We start from the raw sequence: 20,092 nt of genomic DNA, 5'->3' as shown, positions 1-20,092 counted from the left end.
GGCCGAGAGAAAAATGCTGGAGGTGAGGTTGAGGCGGTAACGTGATACGTCCATATTGATGTACACTCTGGTTGTTTGTGTGTGTGTGTGTTGATTCTTTCAGGCTTTCCAGCGTAAATGCCCATCGGGAGTCTGACTTTGACTTTGCTTTGTTGGGATTCATGCCTCAGGAGTTATCTGTGGCAGCAAAATGACAGCCAGTGTTTTTCTATTCCTGTGTGTTTAATCATATTTGCATGTGTGTTCCCTGTGCTGTGTATCAGCTCGACTTTAGACGGCGTTTTGCAGCTTCAACAAATGCATCATAGCAACACACACACACACACACACACGAGTGATGGCTGCCAGTTGGTGTGGCTACAATGCATTTTAACTTGGATTTAAGGGATAAGCAGAAGTAGTAACACCCGAGAGTGAAAATGAGATCTAGGTCAGACCTTATGCACACAAAATACAGTTTTAGACATTCTAGGAGTGCAACATTAACCCTAAATGTACAATAATGTGCATTTTACAATTTAAAAAGTTACCTCTGATGACCATTTACTTTCATTTATGAGAATATTCTAAAGCTATGTTTCTACGGAAGGATTAGGGCCAATTTTGATGGAGAGAATAATTTTTGGCAAATGAAGAATAAAGTTGAAATGTCATGATTAAAGTAGAAATTTGGAGAAATTTAGAAAATATACTCTAATCTATGGAAGCTGATTACGGCCATTTCACCACATACAACAACAGTCTCCATCAAAACTGTCCCTAATCTGTTTCCGTAGCTCCTCAATGACCACAGACGGGACTGAATGCTCCACCTCTTCCAAACTTGACTAGTTTTTCTTTCTTAACTGATTAAGTTCTGTCAGAGGTGGAGCAGAAGAAGAAAAAACACATTCAGCAGTTTGTTGCACATGAGGCAATAATAAAGGGATCTACACACAATGTCAGGGAAGGGCTCACAATGATTATTCTGACTGTTGGATGATTCAAAGTGCACCGTGTGCTTCCCATGACTGTACAGAAGTTAAAAATAGGTCCTAGAAACGGTATCACAGGGTTTGTCACGGTCAGATGATGTCCAGTCAGCTCAGACTGGTCATGATTACTGGGATCATGGCTGTGGTGATACTGGTGGTAGTAGTGGTGGTTTTAATGGTGTGGGGATGATAGTTTTGGGATTGTCAGGATGATGTGATGGTAGAATATGTTAATGATGAGGGGGATCATTTGGTGCTGATGATGGTTATTTACTCATAATTGTGATTAAATGTGTTGTAATGATGATGATTGTTGATCAATAACATATATGATTAATATTATTATCCCTAATGATAATAATGTTGGTAATGGTGGTAATCTGGACAAAAAAATGGCATTGGAACAACACTAGTTTTACGGGTAACACTTTACTTGAAGTTTTATACATAAGGATGACATTATGCTGCCATTATCTGTCATTAGCATTAATACGATGTCATGAAGGCTGTCATAATATTAATGTGTAATTTGCTCAATTATGACACCTTTGGAGCTATGTTGGCATTTTTTGGGTTAGGTGGAGGTTAGGGGTTAGGGGTTAGGGGTTAGAGTAATGAAGGGTTAGGGTAACAAACAACACTTAATGACAGCCTTCATGACTATTCATGCTAATGACAGGTGTCGTGTCAATAATGACAGCATAATGTCAGCCTTTAAGTATAAAACTTAAAGTAAACTATTACCATTTTATATATGACTTACTTGCACTTATACTTGAGTACAATTTCAATCAAGTTGAGTTGAGTAAAAAAATCAATTTCATCGATCTTGAATCGATTTCATAGAAATTTTCCAAAATTAATTCATAGGTGAAATACTCTGTACACACCTGGTCTTTGTTATAATGGAGATTGTGATGATAGTGATTGTAATGATTGTGTTGATGATGGTGATGAAGGTAATAGAAAGTGTCTATTTGTACGGTTGCCGAAGTACAAGTAGGTATCGTCTTAGGGTTAGGGTTAGGTTTAGTCTTAGTCACGTGACCTAAACTGGCCAAATAGGGGCGCTGCGTACAGCTAGAATGTTGGTATATTGATAATATTAGTGATGATGACGATGATGAAGGTAGGGATTGTGGTGATGATGATGACAATGATGATGGTGGTGATGAAGGTAGGGAATGTGATAGTGATAATGGTGATGATGATGTGGTGATGATGGTGGTGATGAAGGTAGGGAATGTGATGATGGTGGTGATGAAGGTAAGGAATGTGATGGTGGTGATGATGGTGGTGATGAAGGTAGGGAATGGGTTGATGTTGATGTCAGCTGTGATGATGGTCCCCTCCATCCCACTCTCTCTCACCTCCTCCGCCTGCTTCCTCAGAGCCTTCTCCCGCTCGTACTGGGTGATGAGCTGCTCGTTGTCCTCCTTCAGCAGCTCCAGCTCCACCTCGTGCTCCTGGTTCTCCGTCAGCACCGCGTCCAGGTTCTCCAGCACGTTCACCACCAGCGGCATCAGCTCCTTCACCACCTCCTCGTCGTAGCTCCGGATCAGCCGCTCGAACTCCCGGTAGATGCTGTTGGCCAGGCCCGACACCCGCTCCGACATGACGGAGCCGGAGCCGTAGTCGTCCTGGTACACCACCTCGTCTATCTGCAGCTCCATCATGGTGGCGCTGGGACACACACCACCACCACCACTAAAACACTCTATCAGGGCCTGTGAGGCGAGCCAGTCACGGTGTTTGGATGTTCTCAGTTCAGTAGGAACAGAAAGCGTTTCATTCCAAAGTGATGTGATGAAGATGATGAAGATGATGCAGCAGCAGCAGCAACAACATGGAATCACAGCACAATAACCTTGAGCTCAGCGATATTTACTGTGATATCAACGACTCGGCTGTAGCTCGGCCCGGCTCGGAGCCTGTGGATCGGCCCTGGCTGAGTCCATGCTGACGATGATGATGATGATGATGATGATGATGATGATGATACTGCACCTGCCTCTCAGTCAGCAGCAGCCGCAGCCATGGACCCCAGCCATCACTGGCATGCGGGGAAATGAATAAATAAATGGATAAATAGGTGAATAAATAGTCCCAGGCGCAGTGATATGTCTCTATAGTCGTGTCTCCTCCATGTTTCGTCTCTCATCGACGGATGTAGATGGTGGTGATGACTCCCACTGGGAGAGGCTCTCCTCGCTGCTCTGATGGATCAGCCAGCTGACCGACTCCGGCTGACGTCACTTCGTGTCCGCATTGAGCTCGAGCCGACAGCGCGTCAAGTAGGGAGGAGGAAGAAGGTGCAACACGGAAGCAACTCCTTCAAAATAAAACTATCAGATCTATAGGACGCAGGCGCAGCACTGTGAAAAGAAAACCCATCAGGGGCGAAAACAGTGTTTTTCAAACAAGGGGTCGCGACCCCATGTTGGGTTCTCTGGAATTTAAAAGGGGTTGCCTGAAATGTCTATTATATTATATGTATATTCTTCTGTATTTGTAACACATTAATCAGAATCAGAATCAGAATCATCTTTATTGGCCAAGTGTATGTTGTACACACGAGGAATTTGACTCGGTCAACTGTGCTCTCTCCAATAGTGAAAACATTCAATAATAAACAATCAACTAGAAGAGATGATAATAAGTATAAACATAAGTATAAATATAAACAGTAGTTAGACTAGAATGTGCAAATAACAAGATGATGATAATAATAATAATAATAATAATAATAATAATAATAATAATAATAATAATAGTATAAAAAAAATAAACAAATACAAAATAAAAATTAAAAAAAATAAGATAAAAGAAGGAAAAAAAATAATAGAAAAGAAAGATAATAATAAAATATAATAATAATAAAAGGAAAATAGTGCAGTAGAGCATTGATAAGTAGTGCAGGAGAACATTTAAATTAAAGGTATGTACATGAACATTCTCAGTGTCAGATTGATCCAAGGTTGTTATGTTTGGTTCCAGGGTTTTTCCACAGAAACAGGTCTGACACTCTTTGACTGTTCAGTGTTGATCAGAGTGACAGCCTGGGGGAAGAAACTGTTTTTATGGCGGGTAGTTTTGGCGTACAGTGATCTGTAGCGTCTGCCGGAGGGGAGGAGTTTAAACAGATTGTGTGCAGGGTGTGAGGGGTCTGCAGTGATGCTACCTGCCCGTTTCCTGACCCTGGACAGGTATAAGTCTTGGATGGAGGGCAGATCAACACCAATGATCTTTTCTGCAGTCCTGACTATTCTTTGTAGTCTGTGTCTGTCTAGTTTGGTTGAAGATCCAAACCAGACAGTGATGGAGGTGCACAGAACAGACTGAATGATGGAGGTGTAGAACATGATCAGCAGCTCCTGGGGCAGGTTGAACTTCCTCAGCTGACGCAGGAAGTACATCCTCTGCTGTGCCTTTTTCCTGGTTGAAAACAAACACAATCAAGAAAAGTGTCTTTGGAGAATTCTATTTTAATATAATGGTGGGTGTGTGTGGTTCTCTACCCATCCATCCATCCATCCATCAATTCATCCATCCACTAAAGGTGAACAACTTGTGTTTTTTTTTCTTTACTGCAGAGGTTCTCAACCTTGGGGTCACTATACACTGGGAGGGGGTCGCCAGATGCCTTCAAGAATCTAAGAATATTTTTTGAACAATTAAAGCCCATTTTTGCTTATTTTTTCCATTTTTCTGCAACCACACCAAACTTGCCATAATTTAATCCATTTTCATTACTTTCTCTTGCCATATTTTTGCTCCTTTTAATGCATTTTTCTCCATCAAATTTCAACACCTTTTCTGCACATTTTCGACACTTATAAAGCCTTTCTACCACTTTTACTAAGATATTTGAAGTTTCGTGGCCATTATTATCATATTTTTGTTGTCATTATGTATGTTTTGAAGAAAGTTTCTGAAGAAAGCCTGGGTTTTCAATGAACAACATTTAAATGGAGCAGGAACTTGATTTAATGGATATAGATTTATGGTTGTGAAGTAGCAATGCTATTATATTGTTCTCTAACTATTCTTATGAAATCCTATTTCTGACTCTTTTTTTTTTTTTTACATTTCTCTCATCTCAGCTTCCTTTTAATCATTTTCTGACACCACTATTTCTTGCATTGTCAAAGTCAAGTTTTTCCTGTAAATATTCTCTTGACAGTCTTATTCACTGCATGAACAGCTCCTCCTAGTGTATACGAACCCAAAATATCACCGCATTTTATTCTGAAAGTTCAATCTGCAGGATGCAGGTTTGATTTTAATAGGTCACTTGACCAAAGTCCACTTGAGAACAAGAGGTGTAGTAGTGATGACGATGCAGTCTTCAAAAACATCAGCCCACGGTGTTTTAAAGGGTGGCTGGTTCACAGTGAGAAGCTTAAAGTCTACATTTAAATGTAGTTAGTTTAATATCTGATTAAATAAAAGCAGTTCATTTGAGAAGCAGCTTTATTTACCCCTGAGCAGAAAGATATGCATATACTGATGCTGCAATGTGGGTGTGGTGACACTGACACAACCTCTGAACTAGGATGTACATAAATTCAGACTGTAAATAATCATGTTGAAAAAAAAAAAAAAAAAGATAAAGGATTTTGTAAATGCCCGTGTGATGCAAAGTTGGAAATTGTATATGATACAATGTGCTATATTGGAATACAATCACTAATAATGCATTGGATTTTATATGGCGCTTTATCATGGACACTCAAAGTGCTTCACAGAATCAAAGCATTATTCTTTCCCTCCACACTTAGTGGTGGTAAGCTACTATTGTAGCCACAGCTGCCCTAGGGCAGACTGATGGATGCAAGGCTGCCATAGTGCACCATCGGCCCCTGCGATCACCACCAACACTCACTCACACACTACATTCATACTAGGCAATGTGGGTGAAGTGCCTTGCCCAAGGACACAATGACAGATACCACTGGAGCGACTGTCCCCCATTGTGGCCCCTGGAATTCCCAGTGGTCTCCATCCACCTACTAACCAGTATGGCTGGATGACATGTCTGCCATCGTCAGATCTTGGAAGCTAAGCTAAGGCTGGGTCTGGTTAGTAGTTGAACACTTCACCCACATTGCTCAGAATGTGTTGGTGGTGGTCGACCGGGGCTCGGTAGTAGAGTGGGTCGCTCAATAATCGAAGGGTTGGGAGTTTGAATCCCTCTTTATCTGAGTCATTGTTGTTGTGTCCTTAGGCAAGGCACTTTACCTACATTGCCTCGTATGAATTGTGCATGAATGTTGGTGGTGGCAAAATGGCAGCCATGCTTCTATCGGTAAGCCCCAGGGCAGCTGTGGCGACATTGTAGCTTACCACCACTGGTATGACTGAAGTGGGTGACTGGTGTGAATTAATAATGGTTTCTGTATAGGCTTTGAGTCTCCTCAAAAAAAAAAGCACTATATAAATCCAAGCTATTATTATTAGTATTATAGCAGCCTCGCTTCCATCAGTCTGCCCCAGGGCAGCTGTGGCCTCAATAGTAGCTTACCACCACTAAGTGTGAAAAGTTGGATTGTGTTTTTGTATTATAAATTGTGTGTCTTGACCTTCTGGATAGTTTAAATGTAAAGCTTGTCCAATTGTTTGCCAAGGAGAGGATTAAGAATACAGACAAACAGTGGCCAGTGAGTGTTAAACACTGCCTGGAGAGCAACATCAAGTGTGTTGTAAAATAATAACAATCTATTAGACTTAAACAGCTCTTTTTTTTTTTAGATAATAATAATGATATTAATTTAGCATTATTCTTTCAATCCAATATACTAGATATATTTCACTCCACACTTATTGGTGGCCCTGGGTAGACTGACAGAAGCGAGGCTGCCATAGTGAAGCATCGGCCCCTACGACCGCCATCAACACTAACCACATACATACTACAACTCCTGGCAAAAAATGATGGAATCACCAGTCTTGGAGGATGTTCATTCAGTCGTTTCATTTTGTAGAAAAAAAGTAGCTCACAGATATACCACTAAACTAAAGTCATTTTAAATGACTTCAGTTTTGTTGCAATGTGGATAAAGTGCCTTGCCTAAGGACACAATGACAGATACGAGAGCAGGGGTCACCAACCTCTCTGAAACTATGAGCTACTTCCTGTACAGCCCAAAGGCTTAGAAAAGCACTTCCTTTCACTTTAATTAGAGGATAGGATAATAATGCAGGCCAGCAGTGACTTAAAACAAGGTTTAAGTTTGAGGTTTCAACATGAAACACTTTATTTCTCCTAATTTATGCAATTGTTTAATTTTCATTAAATTTCATAGAAAATCCACCTTGCGTTTTTAAAAATACATCTGATATATTAATATTTAAAATATACCACTGACCACACACTAGATCTGCAACACCTAAAAACATTTGTTCCAATGTGTCAGTGAAAATAAACGTTAAAAGACGGTTAATACTAAAACTTTATCAGAAGTATTTAACTTCACTCAGTATCTCTCATATACTATTTATCTTTGTGAGTTTGAATCCTGGAAAGTAAATCAGATGATGGAGCTCTTTGGTGACTACAGCTCCTGAGGGCGCCTCACATGGTCCATGCGGGCTACCTGGTGCCCACGGACATCGTGTTGGTGACCCCTGCACTAGAGCGTCTAGTAACTTTACAGAAATCATTAAAACAATTTTCCTGATATCACTACAATATTTTCTGGAAAAACACACATTGGACCACAGTGTGAGTTAAGTGAAGGCACTAAAGTGTTATAATGCATTATTTTTACGAACGCAAACAACCTGACATTTCCTAAGTTATGTGTGAGTTTCAAAAGTTCACTACATTTTTTTCAATGACATGTATAGTATTTTATTTGATATAGTAATTATTTTAGGTATTTTTTTTATATATATACATCGCTTTGGCCTTAGACTTTGATTCAACTGTCTCACAAAGCCTGGCATGTTTCCTGTTTAGGAAGACAGAGTGCTGACTAAAGTCTTTCAACTACCAACTGAATGAAACTCTTTGTAGTTTGCACCAGTTTAGCACTGACTGGTCAGGACTCACTTCGTTACATATAGAGATGTCCCCATACTTTTTTACTTCTGGTACGATGCCGATATTGCAGCATTGAGTATTGGCCGGCACCGATATCAGCACAAATCATAGATACTTTTACTTATTTTGTAGTGTGGAATGTTAAAAAAGGCTTGATCAAGTGATGTTACTCAGAGAACAATAGTCAACAATTCAAGTTCACTGTAGTTATTTTTTTACTGTCAGTATATTGTGGGAACAACTGAAGGCGGGGACAAAAACACCAAAAACTTATCGGAGCGCTTATATCGGAGATTTTAAATGCAGTCCGATATTCGGTTTCTGGCAGATATCGGACCAATATCAATATCTGATCGGGACATCCCTAGATACATACATGTTGGTTGTAAAAAGAATAAAAAAATAAAAAAAAAACCAACCTAATTTTCCTTTTTTTGTTCATGAGAATCAACAAATTTCAGGTACATGAGCTCATAGCTGAATGAATGAGCATCGCCTCTGAGCAAAGCAGGACAAAAGCACTACTGTCACCTACTTAGCGATAGTGTTTAAATCTACAACAGACGAGACTTCCCCTAAACTCAACTGAACACACAAACAATGCCACTGTTGCGTGGAATTTTATTTATTAACAAAACAAACCCAGTTTAAATGCAAAAACCACAATTTTATTGCAATACACAGGATTTCCTTCTGCTGCACTCATTGCCTTAAGGTACAGCCCACATCGGCACAGAGGGGAGAGGGATGTGGATCCTTACACGATGGATATACGGTTGATTATCAATAGAGCCAGATAGGCCACGCGCTCCAGAGTTCACTTGTCTTCAGCCGTTTTAATTTAAAACATAAACAGAGGCCTACCCCAAGCGACGGAACAGAAAAGGCATGTTCTCGGATTAAAGCACACAACGAGGACGAAGCAGTAAAGTACCTGCAGGATACATGCACACCAAATTTATATGGAATTTATCTGAATAGTAAACAAATGGCATTCGTCTTTGTCTAAAATGTCAATCATTTTTGGTTTAAAAACCATGGATTGTGCTCCGACAACAAAACCAGCCATGATAAGGAAACCACAGACAGAATTAAACCGGTTACAATAGCCGCATTCTGCAGATCTACAGGTAATTCAAAGGTTAATGATTTGAAAACAATTAATTGCAACCTCGATTGTATCCAAACACTGATTTAAAGTAGCTTCAACTCAGACTGTAAAGTTGCGCAAGAGGGGGAAAAAAAAAACAACAAAAAAACAAATGGAGAATCAGCAGTGCCTCCTAGATTTGTGTGGTGGAAAAAAAAAAGAAAAGAAAAACAAGCTGGTCTGTGTGGACTTTAACCACAGAAGAGCTTTTGTTGCACAACTGATCAAAATGCACCAGATTGGTGAAGGAAAAGTGTAGAAACTAAACCATGACTGAGCTGTTACTGTCCTCATGTTTCTTAGGGTACTACTATTACTTTAGAGGTCATGTGGAGGTCACTTTTTATACACGAGGCCTGAAAAAGAAAAGATTAACTGCAATCAGGTCTGTAGAAGTAGAACAACAAAGACTCAAAGAATCAGAAATCATTAATCAATATTAGGCATGCGGTTATTATAACATTATGGCTGATTAGAAAACGTTAAAGCATCGTCTTATAAGGCCTCAAATTATACAGTCATGTAATGTTATATTTCGAATTATGTGATTGAAAATCCAACAGAAAGAACTCCATAAAGTGTTTTAGATAAGCGAGAATATGTGATCACCTCTGTGTTAGTGCCCATACATTTACACAGACTTTAACGTTAACAGTAAACACTGAAAAGGCAAAACAGAGATAGAAACAGTGTCACATTTTAAGTGACTGGATAACAAGTATCCAGTTACTGGGACTGGTTGGTGATTGTGTGGCTGCAGAATTCAGTGAAAGTAGGAAGAAAAAGAAGTTGGAGGGAAAAAAAACACACGAAAGTGCAGATTTAAAGAAAAGTGTGACCAGAAATCTGACATTATTGTCTGGCTGGAGCTCAGATCAAGAGATGATGCAGTTGTCAGTGGGAGGTGCAGGAATGAGAGCAAAGCAGACATTTGGAGAATGGAAAGACTGGGAAAACTGTGCTTGGCTGATCAGTAGAATTTCACACTGGATTTTCCTCCAGGGGGGTTTAGAACCCGGTTGTGGGAGCGAGGCTTTGGACCCAAGTGTGGCTCGTGCTTTTTTAGCATGGCTTCATCAGGAAGTGAAGAAGAGGGGGTCGGTTTGGCCTCAGGCTCTGGAGGAGCGGACACAGCGGCTGGTTCTGCTTTGGCTGGAGATGGAGCAGGAACCGGAGCTGGGGCTGGGGCTGGAGCTGGGGCTGGAGCCTGAACTGGGGCCTGAGCTGGAGCTGGAGAGGTGACCTCTGCCTTCAGTGCAGGGGGGCTGGCTTTGGCTATGGGTGCTGTAGTGAGAAAAAAAACAAGTCCTCTAAGAAAATGATAGAGCATAAACAATAGCATCCAACTCCAAAGAGGATAGAGCAAAATTTGAAAAAATGGCTGAAAATGAAGTGCCAATAAGATGGACGATGTATGTTATGTTAAGGTAAGTATTTGCCATAAGAATTTGTCATTTGGACAAACTGTGAACTTGGATCCCATTAACTGTATCAACGCTTCTGTTTACTGGACACCACCAGTCAAAATGTGCGGTAACAATCAGCCTTATTAAAGCTGTGCTTTAAATTAATTCCAGTCTAACCCTAAAGGTGTGCTACATGTGTGTGCTGATCAAACACTTCCCCAAGGTGACTTTAAACTCCATATCAGGGTTCTCACCAGCACTGTTGAGCGTAGGGCCCCCAAGGCTGTGATTTTAATCCCCTTCACTGTGTTTCAACCAGAGTAGGGGAGATTTTCTGTTGTTTATTCCTTTTTTAATTAGTCCCGTCATAATAATTGTTGCACACTTGAACACAATAGAGACTTCCAGGCGTACAACTCTCTTTTTAATCTGCATCACCCAGAAACAAATTTGATTTGATCAGATGCTCCCGTCTTCACCAGAGGACCCCTGCAGCAACTTAGCTGCCCCCGATGTTGCCTGTGTGCATCCTCTGCTTTGTAACCCATAATCACCGTCCAATAAAGACGGTGAGCCTCAACCGCTAGCGTGTAGCGGAAACATGAAGCTGCTCGTCATGTTAATAACTCGCAACGAATCATTCCACATGCAGATGTGAATACTGTTGGGTTGAAAGCTTAAAGAGACATCAGCTTCTGTCGGGTCTGACAGGTTCAGGCCGAGTTCTGTCGGCCACAGGCCGGTGTCACGGTCTGAGCTTACCTCCGTAAAGAGATTCTCAGCACCCGTGCTGGATTAGCCATGCACAGAGATTGCTGTACTGATTTTAAAAAATGCTATAAACATTAGTTGACCATCAATAAAAAAAAATATGATCGTCATGATCAGATTTATATGAATATAACAGCTTATTATTGTAAAAACTGCATAGATTAAATTATAAAACATATTTTGTTATACAAACACATTTCTTAGAAATTGAATTTTCAATCTCAGCACGGCAGAAGTAGCAAAACTCACAGCAGAACTAGCAAAATGTATTTTCTCGTAGTGCACATGCTCATAATCGATCTCAGTACGAGGTAAACTCCGTGACACCGGGTCAGGTCCCGATTAAAGCCCTACTGTGTTCTTCCTCCACTTTGTAACTCATAATCACTGTCCAATATAAACAGTGTGCTTCATAATCTAAACAAATACAATCAAAAAATATAAAAGCGTTGAATGGGGGGCATGTCCATAATAGTCCTAATATTACTGCGGGTCTCAAATAATACCTAATTTAATTTTGAAAAGCATGTCATCGAGTCTTTTGAATAAAATGTTGTTTGTTTTTTTGTCTATACAGTGTATCTGAGTATTTATTAGTGGAGAACCCACACTAAGGATGAGTAACTAACTTCATTAACCCTTCATCAATTCAACAAATAACTATTGGCTTTAAAGTAAAGCAGTAACAAAGTTTTTTTTTTTTAAAACTAAAACGAAAAACTTTAACTTTAATTCACAAAATGTGGCCATCAGAGGGTTATAAATGTCAACAGTTTGGAACCCCTACAACACTTGCGCCAGCAGCACTTGCTTGCGCACCTCGCGTTACCCCTCCGCCCGTGAAAAATTCCTGGTGAGAACCCTGTGTACACATGTGAAATACTAAAATAAATCCTCTACTTAGTGAAATTATAAATAAACCTCTCTGAAATGATTACTATTTAGCAGAATAAACTAATAGGTGTCTCACCTGGTGATTCAGGCTCTGGTCCTACACTTAGATTGTCCTGTGGAACAAAAACACAAGATGTCTCTTCATTAAAAAATTGTAAGTAGCTCAGATAGCAGCACTACGGCTAAAATATCGCTGCACACAGTGTTACATTTGAAGTGCATGAGCTACCTTGGGCTTATTGGGATGGCTTCGGCTCGGGCTTTGCACAGTCGCACCTTCAGCAGTTCCAAATATGTTGCTGGTTCGTCCTCCTGGTGGTACTGTTTTCTGTTGCTGAGTGGGAGCTTCAGGTCCACCGAATATTCCACTCGTCTTCCCACCTGTGGAAGGAATCACCGCGGATAAATGAAACTAGGTATCAATATTTAAACTGAACTCTTGTGTGCATTCGTATCAGTAGATAATAGGGATGTAACGATTAATCGTAAGGCACTTAAAATCAATTAATAGGTATCACGGTTCATATCGATTAACAACAGGGGGCGCTATATATATATATATATATATATATATATATATATATATATATATATATATATATATATCCTTCTCGTCCAAAAGCGTAGGCAGCGGGCGGAATCTGCCACTACTTTCTTTCTGGCCGCCTTCTACTCTTAAATAAATGATTCCTTACCCCTTTAGCACCAAAAGAATATCTGTAATATTACATGAATATCTGTAAAAGTCACATTTTTCTATTAGCTCTGTCTCCTAGCCTAGCATCTCTAATTCTCTGCACAGAATAACTGCATGCCAACCGACCACTGGGGTACCTGCTGGTCCAAACAAATATCTGAGGTAAATACAGTGCAGACTGGTTTTTTTTTTTTGAAGTTCAACTGTTAAGACACAAAATACATTTTCAGTTGCACTTTTAAAAAGAAAAAGAACTATTATGCAGTTTTGCATTGTTTACTATAGAACCAGAATTTAAATTAATAGGCTTCTTCTTCATTTGTATTATTCCTTTATTTATTTTATTCAAGATTTATTTTTAGTTAAATTGCATTGTTTTGAATAGTTTATCAAGGGATTCTTTTGACAATGAAAAATAAAAGGAAAATAGTGCAGGAATATTTTTCAATCATCATTTGTCTACAGTCCCATTTTGTAAAATAAATCGTGAGAGAATCGTTTCGTGAACCCAGTATCGTGAATCGAATCGTATCGGGAGTTGAGTGAATCGTTACATCCCTAATAGATCAAAGATAAGGAAAACTAAAATCCTGTCTTCATTTTTTAAACCGTTTGATCTTTCCTACAACATGATCAAACACAGAAGCAACCGCTAACCACAAAGAAGTTTTAAAGCTGAACTTTATCCCGTTACTTTAATTTGAAATTTGCAATCTAAAAAAAAAAGCAACAATCACAACTACTGTAAAATGTGCCTAAATGAGCACTTTATACTTGTGGTTGATTGATAAAACTTAGAGGCTTTGTAATGAATCTAAAATAATCGCATAACAATATTTGACACAAGAAGCAACATTTTTCCAGTTTAAATGGATTTTGGTTTATGACCAAATCAATGAAAACAATAGATGAGCTTAAATAACAAAATAGTGTTTATTATTTTCATCACTGAGTGCCAACATAATATGCAATATGAATAAAAAATATAATGATTGCACTGTTCACAAAACACAAACTTAAATTTAAGTATAGCTATATTCACGATTTTCTGGATTCTTTTTAAACTTTCTAAAACAAATGTGCTTTTGTGTATTAAAATAAAAAAAAGAAGTGGAAACTGAACATTGTAAAACAGTTGTCTGTGCATCAGTTTTATGGGTATACTGGGAACTTGTGAAATGAGAAAGGTTCTGCGCTGTTTGGAGTGCAAATAAAAAAAGCAATTAATTGCATTTTTTGTGTGCATTATTTTTCTGTAATTAATATACAGTATCTAAATTTAAATAAAGCGTTAAAGTCCCAGCTCTACTTTATAGTTGTCTTTGCATCTCAATGGCCACGGTTACATGATGTTTTTTAATTCGGAATTAGTTATTCCAAATTAAATCATTCGGAATTAAAGTGTTCTGCTTCGTGTTTACATGGAAATAGTAATTCCTGAATTGAGGTTTACATAGAAAACCGGTTTATTTGGCTTTATTTAATTCCGCTTTAAGTCTGAAGGTTGGGAATGCTCTGATTGGACAGAGGGAGAACATGACATATCACGTCTATCAGGAAAAACACACAACAAACCTTTTATTGTCGGCTATAACACAAAAGACCACATGAGAACTGTTTTCACCTTTATTTTGATTGTAGTTTTGAAACAGCAGCTCGAAAATAACACACGGTTTCGCGTGTTTTGGACCGCGGAGCTGAAGAGAGATAGGAACTAATCACTGGTAAATAAAGCCAAGTAAACTCTAGAAGAAAAATAACCAGGAATAAACAGTTGCTCATCAGTAAAGATAGTAGCTCTAACAACAGGTACAATGATAAACTTGGTGATATTACAGCCTGTGAATGCAGTACGGGGACGCATTTACTTCCGTCCAGTGAAGCCTGTTCCGTTTATTGCGTTTATCGAGGTCCGTGTGTGTGTTTAATAAGTTTGTGTGTGTCGTGTGAAAGTCTGCATGTTTATGCTTCCATCCATCTACTCTTTTCATTTTATCCATGTATTCTGAGGCTCTTATGAATAAATAGTCTTGGCTTATGTCGTCATCACGGTAAATTGCGCATGCGCAGAATGACCCGAATTAACTTAAAGCAGAATTAAGCAAGTTAAGTGTTTATAAGAAAGAGGAATTATCTAATTCAGAATTAAAATCGGAATAAACCAGCCACTTAATTCGGATTTAAGTTTAATTCGGAACAAAAACAGCGTCAGGAATTAAGTGTTTACGTGATCAGTTTAAAGAGGAATTAACTTTTATTTTGCTTTAAATAGGAATTAAAGCTCCCATGTAAACGTGGCCATTGTGGATCTAACCAACCATTTGCGAATGGTCACAGATTGTATGTCTGCAAAAACGCATGAAAAGTGGCAGAGGAACGACTGTCACAAACACCACAGTGACAGTTTCCATCCACCGAACATTCAAACTGACCAGCCTCTGAACGCTCTTCAGCTCTGGTCTGACCTGGGGGGTTGGAGCGTCTCGGTCCGCTCTGGGCCGCCTCGGGTGAACCAAAAATATTGGAGGCCATCTTATTAGGTCTTCTTGATGCAGCAGCATCCTCTTCATAACCACCAAACAGGTTACTAGAGCCACCTCCTGGTGGTTTCAACACTCTGAAGAAGGTTGGGGAAAAAAAGGTGGTAGTTTTTAGAATGTGTGTTTTAAATGTACCGTACATTACAATGTCAATGATTTGCCTACTTGTAGTTTAAGATAGAAAAAGGAGGTCAATGCAGGGAAATAATCAATAGTCTTGCTACTTGATGATTACACTGCTTTGGGCCGACCGCAGTCATGCAACTGTAAAACAATATTTAAGTACTTGTCCATAGTTTAATAAACACTAACACTTATTGTCTAATACTCTAAACAAATGGAACTTTAGTTCCAAATGATCTAATCATTTCATCTCCTTTACCTGAAAGTTTTCCAAAACCCCAGAAACACAGAGCAGCACCACTACCCACTACCAAAATGCTCTCACTATCATATTTGAAGCTCTCCTGACATTCAAACATAAGACGCTATGGTGAAACTATGTGCATATTTTAACTCTCTTTTTCAGTGCAATTAATTGAAATTCAATTACAATTTCAATTATTACACTCAACGATTACAAAAACATAATCGAGAAAAAAACATTTAAAAAATATACATTTTTTTTTTTATTATACATGTTTCATTTGCTAAATAAAACAAACTTTGACGATTCAGGATATCCACAAAGAATAAAGTGTGGCACACACAAGAAAAAACGCTTATTAATACTAACTTTGATTTGTTTTATGCACACGCATGCAAGCTCCTCCCCTCCGTTCCGCCCCTCTCAAACATAAAGCTAAAGCTAGCCTAACCTGCAGGCTAACGTGAGGAAAGTTGTTGCTAGTGGTCTTGAAACATGGCAGGAGAAACGCAGCAAAAACGCTTAGTAAACAAGTGGTAAGTCAAATTCTCTGATATGGAACACTTTGGGTTTGATGATGAAGATCTAGAGCAAAGACACATCACATGCAAAAAGTGTTTTGTTTTGTGCAAAAGTGAACATACTTGATTTTAGTGTTTGAAGGATTTTATTTATGTTTAAAGAATATGTTTTATGTTGATTTGCATAAAACATGAAAAAAAAAACGTTTTGGTAGACAAATAAATGATTGAATAATCATGATTTAAATTATGACTAAAATAATCATGATTTTTTTTCTATAATCGAACACCCCTATTCTCAAAATAATATACAACAATATTAATCTCAATATTATTATATTACCTCAAAATCTGACCAGAAAAAAACAATTCTGGGTTAAGTTATTTGATGCAAAATGCAAATGAGTGAGTTCTGTAGTGTGGCTTGTTTAGGGGAAGGTCTGGGTTAGAACGCACTCAGAAATGTATATAACTGTACTTTTTATGCTGTTCTAAGAAGTAGTGGTGAAAGCAGCGACTTCTAAAATTTGCATTTTAATACAAAATAAGCTATAAAATATATATCTCAGAAATATTGAAAAATTGTAAAGAAGAACACTGTTTGACTGTACTCTAAGAATAATATTAAATACTCGTATGATGTTATTTGCAATGTGTGATTGTATAAATAAAAACAAGTAAGTTTTGGTGTAAATTAAATTAAAATTGGGAGCTAACCACGCAGTTGTGCGGACTTTTTTTCATTGCTCCAAAGAACGGGACTTGAATACATAAGTGATTAAAAAACGTGTTCTTCCTGTGCGTGCAAATGAGATAGTTATTTTGGCTCTCCATAGTCTTGGCTAATGTATTACAGTATTATTCATTGTTAATAAGAGTTTATAGGACTGGATGATTGATGGGATAGTCGAAGGCCATGGAATAAAATACCAGCTCACATAAGTGATCGAGCAATATCTATCTCCATTCACTAAAAATCAGGGGAAATGTTTGCTGGAAGGGCTAAATTGTAACTAACCATTACCCTTAAATATAACTTAAAGCAGTGCGCAATACATAATTTCACCTTGGGCATGTGCAATAACAAGCATTATCAGCACTTACCAATTAGAAAACACTGTAGTTGAAGTTATTGGTTAAACTTAAATAGTTTTAATTATTTTATTACTATATATATATTTTTAAAAAATAAATGCTTAATGTCCCTTTCGTAAATAAATAAAATTAATTGTATTTATGTTTTTTTTTTTTTTTTTTAATTATCAATGGTTTACACTTCATTCAGCAGTGTTTAAATTATTATGACGAATGGGACATCCTATGTCAATTGAACAAATGACCCACACACTTTGGTCTCAAATAATTGATTTTTTTTTTTTTTTTTAAACCAATTGTTCCATTATTATTCAACAGGCACACTGTAGATTTTTAGTTTGATCAGATGCATACACAGAAGTAAGCTACAATGGCTTCATGTAAAGGATTTATATATTAATATTCGTGAGGATGAAATAACCCAACATTGGTGTCCAAAATAAAAATGAAGTCACATGAAGAAAAATTGTTTCATGTCCCAAGAAAGAGTCATCTTTATACTATACATTTTTTTTTTTTTACATTCCCACATGCAGTTATGGGCCAATGAAAATAGTGTAAAAAAAAAAAAAAGTTTTTTTTTTTTCAGATTTCAAAAGACTGTCACCCAAGAACTAATGCATATATGTGACTAATCATTAGTGATGTGAACAGTCCATGTACATAACTCAAAGCCGATAAGATTACGGAGAGCTGAGACATATGCAAAGTTGTTTACTGAAAGTCCAAACATGTTTAAGCCTGAAACCCCCAAAAAATTCACTCCAAAACTGAGTGGCTGACATGTTCACCAGAAAGGATATATAGCAGATATTATTATATATTCTCAGAGAGTAGGTGGAGCTGTATTACTATATAAAATTTCCTGTGATGTTGTTCCTGAGATGTTGGAAGCTGAAAATTGAAGAAAAATAAGGTTGCACAAAAATCAACATACTCTCCTCATTTATGTGGCCATATCTCAAAAAGTATTCAGCCGATTAAACTAAAAATGTACAGTATGCCTACTGAATAAGCATGAAACAACTGGTATATATATATATAAAATTGATACAGAAGTGTGTGAGATGTCAATGGAAATTTGTTGAAATTACCCTAATGAGTGTTTTGAATAAAACCCTCTTAATTGTAGTGTAACTTCTTTAAAACACTGACTTGGCAATATAGATGGACAGATAATTATTTCAGACTTGTAGTCCATATCATAAACAGACAAAATATACAAACCACAGAAGAAAAACTAAATACACTAAAAGAGAATAAAGAAACTGATTCGGATTATATGGCATGCTGAAATGAATTTAAGAAGCTGTATAACATGTTTCAAACTCAAGACCTGGGGGCCAAATTTGGCCCTTTAGAACATCAAATTGGGCCCACAGGAGACAGTAGAAATAAGAAAACATGACTTATTGTGTAAATGACCAAATAATTCAGTTGTAGACATCTCAAGTTCACAATTTTCATGAAAATCCACAATATTTTGAAAGGCTTGCAGTTTTTCCATCCTTATATTAATAAAATGCAGTAATTTTTAACTGCAAATTGTGCAAAATTCCTAAATTCCTCTAAAATAACACAAAAATTGGTTACAAAATCAAGAAATGGTGAAGTGAAAAATGAACAGGGCCTGATATCAAAAACGAGGGCACAATGATGTTAAAATGGCTCTTTTTACACCCACCTAAAATCTGTGGCCCACTTGAGATCAAACTGGTCCGCATTTGGCCCCTGAACCCAAATTAGTTTGCTGTACAATCCTCACCTCTTAATGGTTTGCTGTTTGCGCATGCGCACTTAGACCATGACATGTGTACTGTACACTTTTTTTCCGGTGACACAGACTGAACTGTTGAGCGCTATAAAAACAAAACGTAGTTAATTGTCGTACTTGTTGTTAAAGATGTTAGGTAAACACTGTATTTCACTAGCGAGAAAGTTGTCGTGTTTTTGAACACGGAGAAGATACGTAGAAGAAAAAAAGAGGCTACTTCACACTAGCTAAAAACATGTTGCCAAATAACAGGCAGATTAAACAGCCTGGACTGGCGCCACGAAGCCCTTTAGCTTCATGTATGTGGAACTGTTTTAAGCTTTTATATATATATATATATATATATATATATATATGACATGAGCACACACGGTTTGTTAAAGTAAAAGTCAAACACAGAGCTTATGTGACGAACACTTCCGTAGACAACGCCTGCTCGGTTAGCTTCAACGCTAACCAAACCTACAAAACCACTCCGATAATGTGTCGGGATTGTTGATAAAAGCTTTACAAACTGATATTAAAACACAGTGTTTGAGTGTCAGTTTGTAAAGTATGCGTTAAAGTAAGAGGCTGTGTCAGTATATGACATTATTAGCAGCAGTGCAAACAGCGTGATGATGAAGCACAAAACAACGTTTGTTTAACAACTCATGGCGTCACAAACCTAGAGCTGGGTTTGGCTCCGGTGTCCATTCCCTGAAACATGTTTGTAGAAGTCATTTTGGTTCCGTTTTCAGCCTCAAAGTTCTCCCAAATAACCCAGAGAGTTTGCCAACTGTACAACCACCGAGATCCCCCGAGCACACGCACGCACGCGCACAAACACACAGACCGTGTAAAAAAAAAAAAAAGGAA

The 20,092-nt window shown here is 38.0% G+C and overlaps 2 protein-coding genes across 12 annotated transcripts in view; both read right to left on the bottom strand.

Moving 5' to 3' along the window:
* Positions 1-3,228, bottom strand: part of mapk8ip3 (mitogen-activated protein kinase 8 interacting protein 3) — a 70,148-nt gene extending 66,920 nt beyond the window's left edge. For all 10 annotated transcript variants that reach the window (XM_028454390.1, XM_028454386.1, XM_028454394.1 and 7 more), the window contains exon 1: positions 2,345-3,228. In XM_028454390.1, coding sequence (XP_028310191.1) covers positions 2,345-2,650 — 306 coding nt within the window. In that variant the 5' untranslated portion in view covers positions 2,651-3,228. The remainder of the gene's footprint in view (positions 1-2,344) is intronic.
* Positions 3,229-8,628: 5,400 nt separating this feature from the next.
* On the bottom strand, positions 8,629-20,092 carry LOC114469011 (jupiter microtubule associated homolog 2-like). 2 transcript variants are annotated; one of them, XM_028456214.1, is made up of 5 exons: positions 19,902-20,092; positions 15,403-15,554; positions 12,470-12,621; positions 12,317-12,353; positions 8,629-10,453 (listed from the first exon to the last, which is right to left on the bottom strand). In XM_028456214.1, the coding sequence occupies exons 1-5, from the start codon at positions 19,955-19,957 to the stop codon at positions 10,140-10,142; spliced, it is 711 nt and encodes a 236-aa protein (XP_028312015.1). In that variant the 5' UTR covers positions 19,958-20,092; the 3' UTR covers positions 8,629-10,139. The 2 variants fall into 2 exon arrangements, with proteins under 2 accessions (XP_028312015.1, XP_028312014.1); XM_028456213.1 differs by having other exon boundaries at positions 15,370-15,554; positions 19,902-20,091.

This window comes from Gouania willdenowi, chromosome 8 (assembly GCF_900634775.1).
Source record: "Gouania willdenowi chromosome 8, fGouWil2.1, whole genome shotgun sequence".
Classification (NCBI taxonomy): Eukaryota; Metazoa; Chordata; class Actinopteri; order Blenniiformes; family Gobiesocidae; genus Gouania; species Gouania willdenowi.
Note: the sequence above shows the minus strand (reverse complement) of the source record. Positions and strands in the feature narration are given on the sequence as shown.

What these genes read in the sequence shown, in the direction of transcription:
- LOC114469011 (XM_028456213.1), bottom strand. Translation starts at nt 19,957, where the DNA reads ATGACTTCTACAAACATGTTTCAGGGAATGGACACCGGAGCCAAACCC. An exon ending in GGAGCCAAACCCAGCTCTAG is followed by an intron (nt 15,555 to 19,901) that starts GTTTGTGACGCC and finishes AACCTTCTTCAG; the next exon opens with AGTGTTGAAACCACCAGGAG. An exon ending in TGAAGAGCGTTCAGAGGCTG is followed by an intron (nt 12,622 to 15,369) that starts GTCAGTTTGAAT and finishes TTCCTTCCACAG; the next exon opens with GTGGGAAGACGAGTGGAATA.